Raw genomic sequence first — 17,750 nt, forward strand, 5'->3', positions numbered from 1 at the left:
AAAAACGTGTTAAACAAATCAAAATATATTTCATATTTGAGATACTTCAAATTGCCACCCTTTGCCTTGATGACAGCTTTGCACACTCTTGGCATTCTCTCAACCAGCTTCATGAGGTAGTCACCTGGAATGCATTTCAATTAACAGGTGTGCCTTTTCAAAAGTGAATTTGTGGAATTTCTTTCTTTCCTTAATGCGTTTGAGCCAATCATTTGTGTTGTGACAAGGTAGGGGTGGTATACAGAAGATAGCCCTATTTGGTAAAAGACCAAGTCCATATTATGGCAAGAACAGCTCAAATAAGCAAAGAGAAACGACAGTCCATCATTACTTTAAGACATGAAGGTCAGTCAATCCGGAAAATTTAAAGAAGTTTCTTCAAGTGCAGTTGCAAAAACCATCAAGCGCTATGATGAAGCTGGCTCTCATGAGGACCGCCACAGGAATGGAAGACCCAGAGTTACCTCTGCTGCAGAGGATAAGTTCATTAGAGTTACCAGCCTCAGAAATTGCAGCCCAAATAAATGCTTCAGAGTTCAAGTAACCGATACATCTCAACATCAAATGTTCAGAGGAGACTGTGTGAATTAAGCCTTCATGGTCGAATTGCTGCAAAGAATCCACTACTAAAAGATACCAAGAAGAAGAGACTTGCTTGGGCCAAGAAACACGAGCAATGGATATTAGACCGGTGGAAAATTGTCCTTTGGTCTGAAGTCCAAATTGGAGATTTTTGGTTCCAACCGCTGTGTCTTTGTGAGACGCGGTGTAGATGAACGGATGATCTCCGCATGTGTTTTTCCCACCGTGAAGCATTGAGGAGGAGGTGTCGGGGTGCTTTGCTGGTGACACTGTGATTTCTTTTGAATTCAAGGCATACTTAACCAGTGTGGCTACCACAGCATTCTGTAGCGATACACCATCCCATCTGGTTTGGGCTTAGTGGGACTATCATTTGTTTTTCAACAGGACAATGACCCAACACACCTCCAGGCTGTGTAAGGGCCTTTTTACCAAGAAGGAAAGTGATGGAGTGCTGCATCAGATGGTTTGGGATGAGTCGGACCGCAGAGTGAAGGAAAGCAGCCATCAAGTGCTCAGCATATGTGGGAATTCCTTTAAGACTGTTGGAAAATAATTCCAGGTGAAGCTGGTTGAGAGAATACCAAGACTGTGCAAAGCAAACGGTGGCTACTTTGAAGAATCTCAAATATACATTTTTTTTTTATTTGTTTACACTTTTTTGATTACTACATGATTCCATACGTGTTATTTCATAGTTATGATGTCTCCACTATTATTCTACAATGTAGAAAATAGTAAAAATAAAGAAAAACCCTGGAATGAGTAGGTGTTCTAAAACTTTTGACCGGTAGTGTATACGGTATACACAGACAAGTATTTGCATGATTTACTATAATTAATTAATCATTACCGTTTTGTTTCATTCATGTGACCGACCAAGACCTCTTTCTTCTTTCTAAGCTGAGACCTTGAAACTGAGATATCTTTCCTTTGTCCTCAAATAACGGTCGTTCGTTCTCAAAACAACGTCTGGGCGTACTGCCAAATTGCAGCTACTGATAGGTGTGATTTGTACAGTCGGCCACTTGCAAGAACACAGAATTTGGTTTATAGAACAGCACATGAATAGAATATAGAAATTAGTTATAAGAATAGAGCAAACATTAAAATTTCCCTTACACCAAGTACACACTTTTATAACCCTTCTCTTACCTCCCAGGTTGGTGCAGAGGCGTCGTGGGACTCGACGGTACATAACTGTCCCCAGCTGAGTCGCAGCGTGTCACCTGACCTAAGGGTGTACCTGATCGTCAGGGTCGTAGTTCAGCTCTCTCACCCTGCTAACATGCACCTGGTCCTCCGAAAACGCATCTGTGTCAACCTAGCTGGACGACAGGTAGGAGGGAGAGACACACACACACACACACACCGGACTACAGGTCAGGAACCTGCTCAGTAACTTGCTCCTCCTGTATAATACAGCGGTACATGTTTTTAGCATTCGTTTTTTTAAAAATCTTTAATTATTAGTATCCAGCCTTTTAGCAATGGTTTTGTATGATGTAAGGACATTGGCTATAGTTACATGTTAATATCATGGTTATATATCAGGGTTGGAGTCGGAGTCTGTTGAAGATAATGTCTCATCGCAGCACCATCCCTGGTTGTGGAGTCACCTTCGAGATCGTCTCCAACATCCCTGGGGTGAGAGAGGAACTATCGGTGCCAACGTGGCACCCATAAGCTATTCTATCTCAGTTTGCCAACCTCTGTATGCATTATCTATGGCAGTGGTTTGCAACTTCCGGTCTGTGAACCAGTGCTGGTCTGTGGGATGTTGCTGACCAGTCTGTCTGCTAGTGAGCTGACCAGTCTCTCTGCTAGTGAGCTGACCAGTCTCTCTGCTAGTGAGCTGACCAGTCTCTCTGCTAGTGAGCTGACCAGTCTCTCTGCTAGTGAGCTGACCAGTCTCTCTGCTAGTGAGCTGACCAGTCTGTCTGCTAGTGAGCTGACCAGTCTGTCTGCTAGTGAGCTGACCAGTCTGTCTGCTAGTGAGCTGACCAGTCTCTCTGCTAGTGAGCTGACCAGCCTCTCTGCTAGTGAGTTGACCAGTCTCTCTGCTAGTGAGCTGACCAGCCTCTCTGCTAGTGAGCTGACCAGCCTCTCTGCTAGTGAGCTGACCAGCCTCTCTGCTAGTGAGCTGACCAGCCTCTCTGCTAGTGAGCTGACCAGCCTCTCTGCTAGTGAGCTGACCAGCCTCTCTGCTAGTGAGTGCTAGTTTTACTGGAAGTGGTCCTCCTAGGAAGAAAGACTGTTGTTTGCAGCTCCCTGACACATGAAGGACAATAGCTTGTGGATCTCTCTTCCAAAAGGCCAACACTGATCTAAGTCTCATCTCCTCCTCCTCCTCCAGCATGTCCAGGGTCCAGAGGACAGAGAGATGCTGGCCAGACTAGCAGCCAGTGTAGATGTTCAGGATGTCCATTCAGCGGACAGTGAGGCTGCCATAGAGAAGTACCTCCGCAGTGTCCTGGCTGTGGAGAATATACTCACCCTGGACCGACTACGACAGGTCCACACACACACAGACATCACACACACACACACACACACACACACACACACACACACACACACACACACACAGACATCACACACACACACACACACACACACACACAGACATCACACACACACACACACACACACAGACATCACACACACACACACACACACACACACACACACACACACACAGACAGACATCACACACAGACATCACGCACACACACACACGACATCACGCACACACGCAATAATACATATACTCAACTCTTATGTAACATAAACCGTGTCTGTGTCTGTCTGTGTCTTTTGTCTTTGTGTGTCTGTGCAGGAAGTAGCAGTAAAGGAGAAGTTGTCTGTCAAGGCCAAGTCTCCAAGTCGTGCTCTCAGCTCTCCTAACGTGAACCGGGTAAGAATCTACATCACATGGTCTCCCTATCCTTCACTGATTACTCAAACCCATAACATCCTGCCTGTAACTGATTGAACAACTGAGTCATTAGTTAGTTAGTTAGTTAGTTAACCAGTAACACCTACAACAACCTGTCCTAGTAACATGTTCCATGCTGATCTCATCCTGATTTCAATCCCCTTTATTTTAGCTGTCAGGATCCTGGAGCAGACAGGATCTGTCCTCCAATCACAGGCTAAATGACAACAAGGTGAGACTTTAACCAACGTCCTTATTGTTGTCAATGACTTACCTTTGATAAATGTGTTTTATTAGGGGTTCACAGCAAAGCTATAGTTATTCTCTAGTGGAATAATTGGTCTTGACATGGTCAAATAACTCCAGAATAGATTGGTAACTTATTTTTCCTAATTTGACACACAGAAACTAGAGCCCATGAATAACTTTGGTCTCAAATAATGGCACGGATTCGGCCTATTATACAAGCTGAATTGGGCTGCTGTTCTGTTCTGCAAAAGCTATTGCCAACCCCTACTGTGTTCTATTCTAGTGGGGATGGGGGGGGGTGTAATACTAGAACAATAACTCTTGATCAAGTGGACTTTGTCTCATGCAAACGATTGTTAGGTTTATATTATGCCGACGAACAATGTGAAATAGTTCCTACATTATAGTACTTGTTTTGTTATCCAACTGATCTTGTGTCCTTTTTGTCATTCTGTGAACCCCGTTCAATGCTGCTCGCAGCTATATTTTCATTTTTTATTTAACCAGGAAGGGCTCATTGAGATTTAAAATCTCTTTTTCAAGAGCGTCCTGGCCAAGATAGGCAGCGCCAAGTCATTACAAAAATTACAGACAAACAACATGAAAAACTACAAGTCATCTAGTAAAAACCATAGAATTCACAAGAGTATAACAAAATCATAAAACAGCAAATTAAAAACATTGACAGGTCAGGGAATCAGTCCCAAAATCCTTCATCAGTGATTTAAAAACACCAATCGGGACAAGTTCTTCCAGTTTAAATGTATTTTGTAAGGCGTTCCAAACCGATGGCGCAGAGTACATATAAAAGCCCTTTTACCAAATTCAGTTCGGACATTTGGAACAGTTAGCAGGATAAAGTCCCGCGAACGAAGAGACGACCCACCACATTTCTGAACAATAAAAATACCAAAATAAAATGGTAGTAAACCCAAAATGGCTTTTGAGCCTACAGTTTGAAATGCATATAGACGTCCCCATGCACACAGCCCATATTTTCAGCCCCTAGTTTCACTTATACTTTCATTTGACTATGAAGCAGAATTGCAACATAAGATAAACAGTTTGAACAATTACAATTTTTTTGTTGTTACAACAATACAGTAAAAATATCTAACAATATATGTAGATAATGTCTGCTTCTCGTCTCCTCAGGGCTGGTCAGAGAGTAACCAGGACCTGTCAGTGTTCTCTCCACCGTCCAACTCCAGACGCACCCTGCCTAGCTCCGCTCTGCCTCTGGCCCAGAACATCCACCCTGAGACTAGTGAGAACAACAAACAAATGCCTCTGTTACGTCAGGGCTAATGATCGCTATCGCTAACCTTTTCCTTATTTAGATCTGTCACTTCTGTTTCTGTGGTTTCATCTGTTGGTTAATCTATCAGATCTGTCCTCTGTTTCTGTGGTTTCATCTGTTGGTTAATCTATCAGGTCTGTCCTCTGTTTCTGTGGTTTCATCTGTTGGTTAATCTATCAGGTCTGTCCTCTGTTTCTGTGGTTTCATCTGTTGGTTAATCTATCAGGTCTGTCCTCTGTTTCTGTGGTTTCATCTGTTGGTTAATCTATCAGGTCTGTCCTCTGTTTCTGTGGTTTCATCTGTTGGTTAATCTATCAGGTCTGTCCTCTGTTTCTGTGGTTTCATCTGTTGGTTAATCTATCAGGTCTGTCCTCTGTTTCTGTGGTTTCATCTGTTGGTTAATCTATCAGATCTGTCCTCTGTTTCTGTGGTTTCATCTGTTGGTTAATCTATCAGGTCTGTCCTCTGTTTCTGTGGTTTCATCTGTTGGTTAATCTATCAGGTCTGTCCTCTGTTTCTGTGGTTTCATCTGTTGGTTAATCTATCAGGTCTGTCCTCTGTTTCTGTGGTTTCATCTGTTGGTTAATCTATCAGGTCTGTCCTCTGTTTCTGTGGTTTCATCTGTTGGTTAATCTATCAGGTCTGTCCTCTGTTTCTGTGGTTTCATCTGTTGGTTAATCTATCAGGTCTGTCCTCTGTTTCTGTGGTTTCATCTGTTGGTTAATCTATCAGGTCTGTCCTCTGTTTCTGTGGTTTCATCTGTTGGTTAATCTATCAGGTCTGTCCTCTGTTTCTGTGGTTTCATCTGTTGGTTAATCTATCAGGTCTGTCCTCTGTTTCTGTGGTTTCATCTGTTGGTTAATCTATCAGGTCTGTCCTCTGTTTCTGTGGTTTCATCTGTTGGTTAATCTATCAGGTCTGTCCTCTGTTTCTGTGGTTTCATCTGTTGGTTAATCTATCAGGTCTGTCCTCTGTTTCTGTGGTTTCATCTGTTGGTTAATCTATCAGGTCTGTCCTCTGTTTCTGTGGTTTCATCTGTTGGTTAATCTATCAGGTCTGTCCTCTGTTTCTGTGGTTTCATCTGTTGGTTAATCTATCAGGTCTGTCCTCTGTTTCTGTGGTTTCATCTGTTGGTTAATCTATCAGGTCTGTCCTCTGTTTCTGTGGTTTCATCTGTTGGTTAATCTATCAGGTCTGTCCTCTGTTTCTGTGGTTTCATCTGTTGGTTAATCTATCAGGTCTGTCCTCTGTTTCTGTGGTTTCATCTGTTGGTTAATCTATCAGGTCTGTCCTCTGTTTCTGTGGTTTCATCTGTTGGTTAATCTATCAGGTCTGTCCTCTGTTTCTGTGGTTTCATCTGTTGGTTAATCTATCAGGTCTGTCCTCTGTTTCTGTGGTTTCATCTGTTGGTTAATCTATCAGGTCTGTCCTCTGTTTCTGTGGTTTCATCTGTTGGTTAATCTATCAGGTCTGTCCTCTGTTTCTGTGGTTTCATCTGTTGGTTAATCTATCAGGTCTGTCCTCTGTTTCTGTGGTTTCATCTGTTGGTTAATCTATCAGGTCTGTCCTCTGTTTCTGTGGTTTCATCTGTTGGTTAATCTATCAGGTCTGTCCTCTGTTTCTGTGGTTTCATCTGTTGGTTAATCTATCAGGTCTGTCCTCTGTTTCTGTGGTTTCATCTGTTGGTTAATCTATCAGGTCTGTCCTCTGTTTCTGTGGTTTCATCTGTTGGTTAATCTATCAGGTCTGTCCTCTGTTTCTGTGGTTTCATCTGTTGGTTAATCTATCAGGTCTGTCCTCTGTTTCTGTGGTTTCATCTGTTGGTTAATCTATCAGGTCTGTCCTCTGTTTCTGTGGTTTCATCTGTTGGTTAATCTATCAGATCTGTCCTCTGTTTCTGTGGTTTCATCTGTTGGTTAATCTATCAGGTCTGTCCTCTGTTTCTGTGGTTTCATCTGTTGGTTAATCTATCAGGTCTGTCCTCTGTTTCTGTGGTTTCATCTGTTGGTTAATCTATCAGATCTGTCCTCTGTTTCTGTGGTTTCATCTGTTGGTTAATCTATCAGGTCTGTCCTCTGTTTCTGTGGTTTCATCTGTTGGTTAATCTATCAGGTCTGTCCTCTGTTTCTGTGGTTTCATCTGTTGGTTAATCTATCAGGTCTGTCCTCTGTTTCTGTGGTTTCATCTGTTGGTTAATCTATCAGGTCTGTCCTCTGTTTCTGTGGTTTCATCTGTTTGTTAATCTATCAGGTCTGTCCTCTGTTTCTGTGGTTTCATCTGTTGGTTAATCTATCAGGTCTGTCCTCTGTTTCTGTGGTTTCATCTGTTGGTTAATCTATCAGGTCTGTCCTCTGTTTCTGTGGTTTCATCTGTTGGTTAATCTATCAGGTCTGTCCTCTGTTTCTGTGGTTTCATCTGTTGGTTAATCTATCAGATCTGTCCTCTGTTTCTGTGGTTTCATCTGTTGGTTAATCTATCAGGTCTGTCCTCTGTTTCTGTGGTTTCATCTGTTGGTTAATCTATCAGGTCTGTCCTCTGTTTCTGTGGTTTCATCTGTTGGTTAATCTATCAGGTCTGTCCTCTGTTTCTGTGGTTTCATCTGTTGGTTAATCTATCAGGTCTGTCCTCTGTTTCTGTGGTTTCATCTGTTGGTTAATCTATCAGATCTGTCCTCTGTTTCTGTGGTTTCATCTGTTGGTTAATCTATCAGGTCTGTCCTCTGTTTCTGTGGTTTCATCTGTTGGTTAATCTATCAGATCTGTCCTCTGTTTCTGTGGTTTCATCTGTTGGTTAATCTATCAGGTCTGTCCTCTGTTTCTGTGGTTTCATCTGTTGGTTAATCTATCAGGTCTGTCCTCTGTTTCTGTGGTTTCATCTGTTGGTTAATCTATCAGGTCTGTCCTCTGTTTCTGTGGTTTCATCTGTTGGTTAATCTATCAGATCTGTCCTCTGTTTCTGTGGTTTCATCTGTTGGTTAATCTATCAGGTCTGTCCTCTGTTTCTGTGGTTTCATCTGTTGGTTAATCTATCAGATCTGTCCTCTGTTTCTGTGGTTTCATCTGTTGGTTAATCTATCAGATCTGTCCTCTGTTTCTGTGGTTTCATCTGTTGGTTAATCTATCAGGTCTGTCCTCTGTTTCTGTGGTTTCATCTGTTGGTTAATCTATCAGATCTGTCCTCTGTTTCTGTGGTTTCATCTGTTGGTTAATCTATCAGATCTGTCCTCTGTTTCTGTGGTTTCATCTGTTGGTTAATCTATCAGGTCTGTCCTCTGTTTCTGTGGTTTCATCTGTTGGTTAATCTATCAGGTCTGTCCTCTGTTTCTGTGGTTTCATCTGTTGGTTAATCTATCAGGTCTGTCCTCTGTTTCTGTGGTTTCATCTGTTGGTTAATCTATCAGGTCTGTCCTCTGTTTCTGTGGTTTCATCTGTTGGTTAATCTATCAGGTCTGTCCTCTGTTTCTGTGGTTTCATCTGTTGGTTAATCTATCAGGTCTGTCCTCTGTTTCTGTGGTTTCATCTGTTGGTTAATCTATCAGGTCTGTTCTCTGTTTCTGTGGTTTCATCTGTTGGTTAATCTATCAGGTCTGTCCTCTGTTTCTGTGGTTTCATCTGTTGGTTAATCTATCAGATCTGTCCTCTGTTTCTGTGGTTTCATCTGTTGGTTAATCTATCAGGTCTGTTCTCTGTTTCTGTGGTTTCATCTGTTGGTTAATCTATCAGATCTGTCCTCTGTTTCTGTGGTTTCATCTGTTGGTTAATCTATCAGGTCTGTCCTCTGTTTCTGTGGTTTCATCTGTTGGTTAATCTATCAGGTCTGTCCTCTGTTTCTGTGGTTTCATCTGTTGGTTAATCTATCAGGTCTGTCCTCTGTTTCTGTGGTTTCATCTGTTGGTTAATCTATCAGGTCTGTCCTCTGTTTCTGTGGTTTCATCTGTTGGTTAATCTATCAGATCTGTCCTCTGTTTCTGTGGTTTCATCTGTTGGTTAATCTATCAGATCTGTCCTCTGTTTCTGTGGTTTCATCTGTTGGTTAATCTATCAGGTCTGTTCTCTGTTTCTGTGGTTTCATCTGTTGGTTAATCTATCAGATCTGTCCTCTGTTTCTTTTTCCTCCCCGTCCTCTTCCTCCTCCTCCCTCCCCGTACCCCCTTCCTCCTCGTCCTCCCTTCTCGTACCCTCTTCCTCTCCTCCTCTTCTTCCTCCCTCCACTTTCCTCTGCTTACCCTCTCCAGGTTTCTCACGGTGTGCTCGTGCTACCTCTTATTTCTCCCCAGTCAAGGCTCTGGTTCCTCCTGTCCCTAAACTGCTAAAGTCCCTGTTCCCAACCAGGGAGGAGAAGAGAGTCCTGACCCATGTCCCACAGCAGGTAAAGTACTAAACTAATAACACTACTGATCTCTGGTCAGTTCATAGACCAGACCCCTATCTGCCAGCAAGTATTTACACTACTGCTGAACATATTTGCTACACTTTAACCTCTATGGGCTAGGTGGGACGCTAGCGTGCCACCCGTGGTGCACTCCATCAACAGCAGGTGCATTTCAAGAGCGGCAAATTTGAATCCAAATAAATGTCAAAATTCAAATTTTTCAAAAATACAACTATTTTACACCATTTGAAAGATAAACATCTCCTTAATCTAACCACGTTTTACGATTTCAAAAAGGTTTTACGGCGAAAGCATAAATTTAGAGTATGTTAGGACAGTACATTTACAAGAGTTGTGTGTAATGTTTTGTCAAGTCAAAGACAGGGTCACCAAAACCATAAAACCAGCTAAAATGATGCACTAACCTTTTACAATCTCCATCAGATGACACTCCTAGGACATTATGTTAGACAATGCATGCATTTTTAGTTCTATCAAGTTCATATTTATATCCAAAAACAGCGTTTTACTATGGCATTGATGTTGAGGAAATCGTTTCCCTCCAATAACCGGCAGTCAAGTCAGCGTCACAAATTAAATAATTAAAATTAGAAAACATTGGTAAAATATTATATTGTCATTTAAAGAATTATAGATTTACATCTCTTGAACGCAATCAACTTGCCAGATTTAAAAATAACCTTACTGGGAAATCACACTTTGCAATAATCTGAGCACTGCGCCCAGAAAAATACGCGTTGCGATACAGACTAGACGTCATGTTGGGGAGATCTAAAATCGAAAATACTATGTAAATAATCCATTACCTTTGATTCTCTTCATCAGATGTCACTTCCAGGTATCACAGGTCCATAACGAATGTAGTTTTGTTCAAAAAAGCTCATCATTTATGTCCAAAAATCTCCGTCTTGTTCGCACATGATCTAAGCCAGCCGGACTTCTCGTCATGAACGAGGGGAAAAAATATATTTCCGTTCGTTCAAACATGTCAAACGTTGTATAGCATAAATCATTAGGGCCTTTTTTAACCAGAACATGAATAATATTCAAGGTGGACGAATGCATACTCTTTTATAACGTATTGGAACGAGGGTACCCAACATGAACTCGCGCCAGGTGTCTAATGGGACATCATCGTTCCATGGCTCTTGTTCGGTCAGATCTCCCTCCAGAAGACTCAAAACACTTTGTAAAGGCTGGTGACATCTAGTGGAAGCAATAGGAAGTGCCAAAATATTCCTAGTCCCCTGTGTTTTTCAATGGGATAGGTTTAAAGTCAATACAACACATCAGGTATCCACTTCCTGTCAGAAAATGTCTCAGGGTTTTGCCTGCCAAATGAGTTCTGTTATACTCACAGACACCATTCAAACAGTTTTAGAAACTTTAGAGTGTTTTCTATCCATATATAATAAGTATATGCATATTCTAGTTACTGGGTAGGATTAGTAACCAGATTAAATCGGGTACATTTTTTTTATCCAGACGTGCAAATGCTGCCCCCTAGCCCTAACAGGTTATTAACAGTAACATCTGCTTTGTGGTCAGTTCTTATTTATAGCATATGCTTCATTCAGAGCAACAAAAAACACATGCTGCCCATAAACACTATATATGTATATAACCAACATTCACATTATCTCACACATTTAGTAACCTGCTCTATGTGGAGCGGCCATCTGTTACACTAGTGTTAGCAGTTTGTTATTCTTCAATAACACAAACCCCAAAGCAAATCAGGGGGAGAAAAATAGATTTATTTGAAAAGGACAAATCATAGATATTATGGTGGGAAGTAGATGTTCAGTCTTCCCTGTCCTCAGTTTTTCACCACAGAACAAAGGAACAGGATGCCATTTATACACCCCCCCCCCCCCAGCCTGGGGTTGACCAATCAGAAGTCCTTGCAGTACAACTGGGCCAATGGCCAAATAACAAGTATCCTGCTCCAGACTCAATGTACAGACCAACGAAAACGTAGCACACGTAGCTCTGAGTTCAGGACTGACATTCCACACATTCTAAACAGCTGTTGAACTATTTTCCCTATTGACCATTAGTACTCTGCGTTGTGTATTTATCTTCAAAATATTCTTATACTAGGGTATAATTTGATTAGTCTCTGTATGGGAATATTCTCCAGCAGTGTGAAGGAGTGGTGGAGTGGACAGGAGAGATGTATATGACAGTGGTTGTGTTCCAGGTGTTATCGGCTGAGCCAGAGGATGACAGGGTAGTTCTGTTTGACCTGCTGACTATATAACCTCAGTAGGTTCTTCTCCTGCTGCTGAAAATATCTGATGTTTTGCTTGTAAGATGCTAACAATCACCTCTCATTTCTGACTATGATTCCAGAATTCCAGTAGAACTCTGATTTTGCTGTTGCAGCTGATCTGCTTTGTGTCTTTTCTCACCTGAACCCATGTCTTTAGCTGTCCTCCACTTCCCCTTATCTGAGGAGACAGGGCTTTGGAATGTTTAGCTGTAACTAGGCAAGTTAGTTAAGAACAAATTCTTATTTTCAACGTTAACTGCCTTGTTCAGGGGCAGAACGACAGAATCGGGGATTCGATCTTGCAAACCTTTCGGTTACTAGTCCAATGCTCTAAACACTAGGCTACCTATTGGTAATGGCCTTTATCATTCTTTATTTCAGTCCCAGGGTTTTGAGCAGGTCAGAATGGAGGATGATTTAATAGAAAAGGGACAGGAATCTGGATACTGTCCCTAGATCAGAGACTGGAATCTGGATACTGTCCCTAGATCAGAGGCTGGAAGAGAGCTTGATTTCTTTAATGACATCTATGATTGATTTAACTGTCATATACTCTGAAACATCTCCGATCAAACTTTTAACATATGTTCTCATCTTTAGCCTCTCCCTCAGAGCCTACCTCGCATCGTAGTGCAGTCAGCAAGTGTTGAAGAGGACTTGGATACTAAACTTAGTCGTCACTTGGTAAGTTACTTGATCGTCTGTCCCTAGTAAGTATTGAGAAGCACGGTAATATGCTCATCACCATTCACTGCTTGTCTGTTTGGTTAATTCCACAGGTTCCCATTGGGGAAATCATCCCCCCAAAGTGCCAATCAGAGGCTGCGAAAACCATGCCCCTCCCCCAAGCTATCATCCCTCCCATCATCCCTGAGATGGAAGACCCCGCCCCCAGTCCAGTCAGCGAGGCATCCAGCGGCTACATGTCCACCAGCGTCTCCACGGCAACCCTGTCAGAGGCTTACCTGATTTGTGGGGACCTCACTCTGTCAGCCAATCTTAATCCAGATGGCTGTGAGGCGACGCACAAGTCGTTCGAGTCCGACATCGGTCGGTGTCTTCATCAGGAGTCTAACATGGCCGGCCAGGAGGAAGAGAGGGATGCTTCTCAGATACCTCAGGCCACTGCTACTGACCTGGAAGCTTCAGAGAAACAGAGGACTGATACTAGTACTCCCCAGGCAGACAGGACTGATATTGATACACTCCGAGCAGAATTTTCTCTCCCATTGGAACCACATGGAACCTCCGTAGAACCTCTTCTCATATCAGAACCCTATGAATCCTCAGGAGAACCTGAAGATATGACTCCACCAGAGTCACTGACACACAAGTTTACACAAGAATACTACAGACTACTACCGTCTGAAGTATCAATCCAGCCAGAGTCACTGAAACAGTCTACACAAGAACAGTCTGTAGTATCTAATGAGTCTGAACCACCAATCCAGCCAGTCAAGTCTGTACAAGAACAACTGACACAGTCTTCACCAGACAAGTCAACAGAAAAACTGTCTGTAGTATTAGACAAGTCAGAACCACCAGTCCACATAAAAGACCCAATCCAGTTAGAAGAACCACCAGTGGAGCCAAAGCCAACTCGGGAACAGCGTGCGGCAACAGCTGAGTCAGCACCTCTAGACCACCTAGCACCTCTAGACCACCTAGCACCTCTAGACCACCTAGCACCTCTAGACCAGATAGCACCAACATACAAGCTAGCACCTCTAGACCAGCTAGCACCTCTAGACCAGCTAGCACCAACATACAAGCTAGCACCGGCAGACCAGCCTGAACCTGCACTTACTTATGAGGATGAGAGCCAGGCCCAGGCCAGGAACAGTGGTCTTAGTGCTGATCTCTCTCTTCCTCTGGAGATCCTCTCTGACTCAGATGAAGGAGTCACTGACACAGCCACAAAGGTGCCTGACTGGCTGAAGGAGGGGGAGTTTGTGACTGTAGGAACTAATAAAAGTGGCACGGTGCGCTACCTGGGACCCACGGATTTCGCAGACGGAACCTGGGTCGGAGTGGAGCTGGACTTACCTGCAGGTAGGTAGAAGAGGTTACCATGTGATATGTTCTGATTTGTATTTATTTTTAACTTTACGATTCTGCTGTAGTTCTTGTGACGGCTAGCTAAGTCTTGTGTGTTTGTGTGTGTGTGATATATTTTGAGTAAATTAACGTACCCAGTGTTGGATGTCTCACTGGCTCTTTCTCTATCCAGGGAAAAACGACGGGTCTGTGGGTGGAAAGCACTACTTCCACTGTAACCCTGGTTACGGGGTGTTGGTGCGTCCTGATAGGGTGAGCCGTGGAGGAGTCGGGGGCGGGGCTAAGGAGAAGCGTCGACAGCAGCAGAAGCGTCGCAGTGCTAACTTATCAGGGTCCAGCCCTAACCTGGCTGCCCTCACTGCCCTGGCCAAGGGAGAGGGGGCTGGGGCCGGACGCAAAGGAGACAACCGTAAATCCTGGAACAGCTGAGAGGAGAGAGTAGCGGGGTTGGGGTCTATTTCATTTCAATTCAGTCAATTCAAGAAGGAAACTGGAATTCCAATTTTCAATTTCCCCCTGAAAATTAAAATTCGAATTTCAGTTTACTTCCCGAATTGCTGGAATTGAAACGAGATTGACCCCAACCTGGTGGGTACTAGACACTACGCAACCGAAAACCACAGCAACATATCAAGACCTAAGAGGTGCACCTTGTGCTCGTTTTAAATGTTCAGTCACTGATGGACAGATAGAGGAGAGGCCCAGTTCATGGTGCTGGCTGCATCAAGGAGTAGGATTAAGTTACCCATAGTCACTGATCTTGGGTCAGTTTGACTTTTTCCCCACTCATGGATAAAGTTAGTATTGGGGGGGAGGGGATGCAGATTCTAGATCTGTACCTAGGGGTAACTTCATCCCGAAGCCAGTTTTGTGAAGTTGCCCCGAGACACTGATCTTGGGTCAGTTTAGCATTTTCCTCACTAATGGTTAGGGTAAGTATTGGGGGAGGGGAAGCTGATCCTAGATCTGTACCTAGGGCAGGGGTGTCAAACTCATTCCATAAAGGGCCCTAGTGTCTGCTGGTTTTTGGTTTTTCCTTTCAATTAAGACTAAGACAACCAGGTGAGAGGAGTTCCTTACTAATCAGTGACCTTAAAGCATGAAACACACCGAGAATCTGACTGTCGATAGACTGCCGATAGGTACTTATAACAGTGGGAGGCCGTTCCTTCTCTTGCTAGAACAAAAGGGGTACCTGCTGCATGCCGACCTGGTATCGACGAACCTACCGACTCTATTTGTAGAATCGCAATGCTCGTCAGTGGCCAACAATTTGACTTTGAACCAATCAGAGAGCACCAACCCCCAAGTGGGAGAGCCAATAAAACATTTTTTAAAATAGGGCATTTTCTCCGTACATCCACGGATGAGCCAGTCACACTTCATATGCAATGTAGGCTATGAGAGGGTAGCTAGCTAAGTGCACAGACGCAATGCACACAACACTAAATACTTCCTCCAAACAAGCTTACCACTGTAGCTAGTATTGACCTTATAATTCAATCACAATGGATTAGCTAGTTTCCATGAAACAGCTACCTGTGTTAGCTGCTGAGTTAGTGCAGTGTCCTTAGCTAACTAGCTATGTTATGCTAGCAAGCTAAACATTTGGCAAGGGACTGGCAGTATGGGATTATGGAGAGTGAAAGAAATGGTTTCTTTGTCATCTTGCTAGGTAGTTATCTAGCTGTGGCCATCTGGTTAATATCAACAAAGACTTTCTACTAGGCTTGGGTGATATACCTTATATCGGAGTATTTCGAAATACCGTTGGTATGATTTTCAATACCAATGGTTTGCTAACTTGCCAGACGTCAAGGTCAAACTTCTTGTTTACAGCAGAGCCATTGATCCTCCTGGATGGATCAAGATCCCTGTTGCTTAAATTGTTTTGAGCATTTTTTTTTGTATGTTTTTTTTTAATGGCGCACCCTTGTGTGCACATTCGGTAATACCGTGTACCCTGGTATGGTACAGAAACGGTATGAACATCTGGATACTTCCCGACCCTTACTTTCTACGAAATAGCAACATTTGCGCAGATAGCTTGGAATCTAGACCATAGGCAATACGCACAGATATGCATTGCCAAACAACGCTACTGCCACCTTCTGGTTTGGAGTATTTTAACAAGGCTCAGTGGCTTACGACTTCAAAGGTCTTTGCTGTGTGAACACAAAAGAGAGATTGACTGCCGACACTGTTCGGAGGTGCTAAGTACTGTCAGGCAAACGTTTGACAAGCCTACCGCTGTGTGTTAGCTTTAATTCATCAATCAAGTACAAGGGAGGCCGTGAAAACCTGCACACACCCAGCACTCTTTGGAATGAGTTTGACACATGACCTGGGGCAGGGGTTCTCAAAGTAGGATCTGTAGACTACTGCAAGGGGTCAGCGGCTAGAACTTTCTACTTTTTTTGGGGGGGGGGGGGGCGGATATTACTAACAAAAGATTGAACAACTTTTGGCCAAGGTATCCGTGGAATAAGTTTAAAGTGATTAATACAATACAATGTCATGTAATAGTAGTAATCTGTAATTGTATGTTCTTAACCCTGGAGGCTCCCTGGAGGCTCACAGGGATATTGGTATCCACAGTATTCCAGTTATCTTTTTTATTTTTATAAAAAAAATTTTTTTTAACATAAATGCACTGTGATTTAAGTTCTAAAATGGCAACGTTTGCTCTTTGCCTCGTGGCAAAATGTGTAGAATTCCAGGATAATAGTTTGAAAACTGCAACATTTTTTCTCTGATGCCAAGAGGCGGGCCTTTTTAAATGTTCTTTCTCCGGGCCCTAGACTTGGTTTGTTCAGCTATGCACTGCAGGCGTCATAGTAAAACTAAAACTCCTTGTAGGCTGTTTTTAACACACTGGGGATGTCTTCTGATTATGAGCAGGTCCTTGTTGAATTTTCTATCACAAAAGTGGTCCCAGGCCCCATACAGTTTGAGAACCCCTGACCAAGGGGAAACTTCACCTCAGAGCTTTCTTTCATATCATCTGAATGTATTTTTTTTGTCCTGATTTGGTCTCAGGTTCTCAAATAACACGTGCCATATATTGTTTACCAGGGTGGCGGTCAAGTCCATTTCAATTCAGGAAATACACAAATTCCAATTCTGTTCAATGCTTTTCAATTAGGAATTTGGTTTACTTTCTGAATTGACTGAAATTGAAATGGAATTTGCCCCAACCCTGGTTATTACCTATGTTAGTAGAACAATATGTTATGATTATCTGTTTTTAGCTAACAGGAAATATTCTGTATGTATGAACTTTACTTAAACTGCTTGATTGGAGCATTTTATGTTTGGATGTTATGTTATAAGGCCTCCCTGTGGCTCAGTTGGTAGAGCATGTTGTTTGCAACGCCAGGGTTGTGGGTTCGATTCCCACGGGGGGCCAGTACGGGGGGAAATGAAATGAATTGAAATGTATGCATTCACTACTGTAAGTTGCTCTGGATAAGAGCGTCTGCTAAATGACGTAAATGTAAAAATAAGGTTTTGGGATAGTGTGGGACAGGTAAAATGCAACCTATATGTGTTTTATGTGTACTGAACAAAAATATAACGCAACATGTGAAGTGTTGGTCCCAGAAATTATCCATATGTACAAAAAGCTTATTATTCTCAAGTTTTGTGCACAAATTTTACATCCCTATTAGTGAGTATTTTTCCTTTGCCAAGGTAATCCATCCACCAGACAGGTGTGGCATATCAAGAAGCTGATTAAACAGCATGACCGGTGCTGGGGATAAAAGGCCACTCTAAAATGTGCAGATTTGTCACACAATTCCACAGATGTCTCAAGTTTTGAGGGAGCATGCAATTGGCATGCTGACTGCAGGAATGTCCACCAGAGCTGTTGCCAGAGAATGTAATGTTCATTTCTCTACCATAAGCCACCTCCAATGTCGTTTTAAAGAATTTAGCAGTATGTCCAACCCGTC

The 17,750-nt window shown here is 42.8% G+C and overlaps 1 protein-coding gene and 1 long non-coding RNA gene across 7 annotated transcripts in view; one reads left to right on the forward strand and one right to left on the reverse strand.

Annotated features, from left to right (window-relative positions):
- The window catches only part of LOC123743511 (uncharacterized), a 75,847-nt gene extending 73,908 nt beyond the window's left edge, over window positions 1-1,939 (reverse strand). The window contains exon 1 of the long non-coding RNA XR_006770358.1: window positions 1,738-1,939. This is a non-coding gene — a long non-coding RNA (uncharacterized lncRNA). The remainder of the gene's footprint in view (window positions 1-1,737) is intronic.
- Window positions 1-17,403, forward strand: part of LOC106608308 (kinesin-like protein KIF13B) — a 105,201-nt gene extending 87,798 nt beyond the window's left edge. For 5 of the 6 annotated variants that reach the window (XM_045721142.1, XM_045721145.1, XM_045721143.1 and 2 more), the window contains 10 exons: window positions 1,745-1,921; window positions 2,137-2,229; window positions 2,939-3,097; window positions 3,422-3,499; window positions 3,693-3,752; window positions 4,925-5,036; window positions 9,304-9,437; window positions 12,337-12,420; window positions 12,516-13,788; window positions 13,967-17,403. In XM_045721142.1, coding sequence (XP_045577098.1) covers window positions 1,745-1,921; window positions 2,137-2,229; window positions 2,939-3,097; window positions 3,422-3,499; window positions 3,693-3,752; window positions 4,925-5,036; window positions 9,304-9,437; window positions 12,337-12,420; window positions 12,516-13,788; window positions 13,967-14,223 — 2,427 coding nt within the window. In that variant the 3' untranslated portion in view covers window positions 14,224-17,403. The remainder of the gene's footprint in view (window positions 1-1,744; window positions 1,922-2,136; window positions 2,230-2,938; window positions 3,098-3,421; window positions 3,500-3,692; window positions 3,753-4,924; window positions 5,037-9,303; window positions 9,438-12,336; window positions 12,421-12,515; window positions 13,789-13,966) is intronic. The other variant, XM_045721146.1, reaches the window with a different exon arrangement.
- Window positions 17,404-17,750: the final 347 nt, after the last annotated feature.

This window comes from Salmo salar, chromosome ssa06 (genome assembly GCF_905237065.1).
Source record: "Salmo salar chromosome ssa06, Ssal_v3.1, whole genome shotgun sequence".
Lineage (NCBI taxonomy): Eukaryota > Metazoa > Chordata > Actinopteri > Salmoniformes > Salmonidae > Salmo > Salmo salar.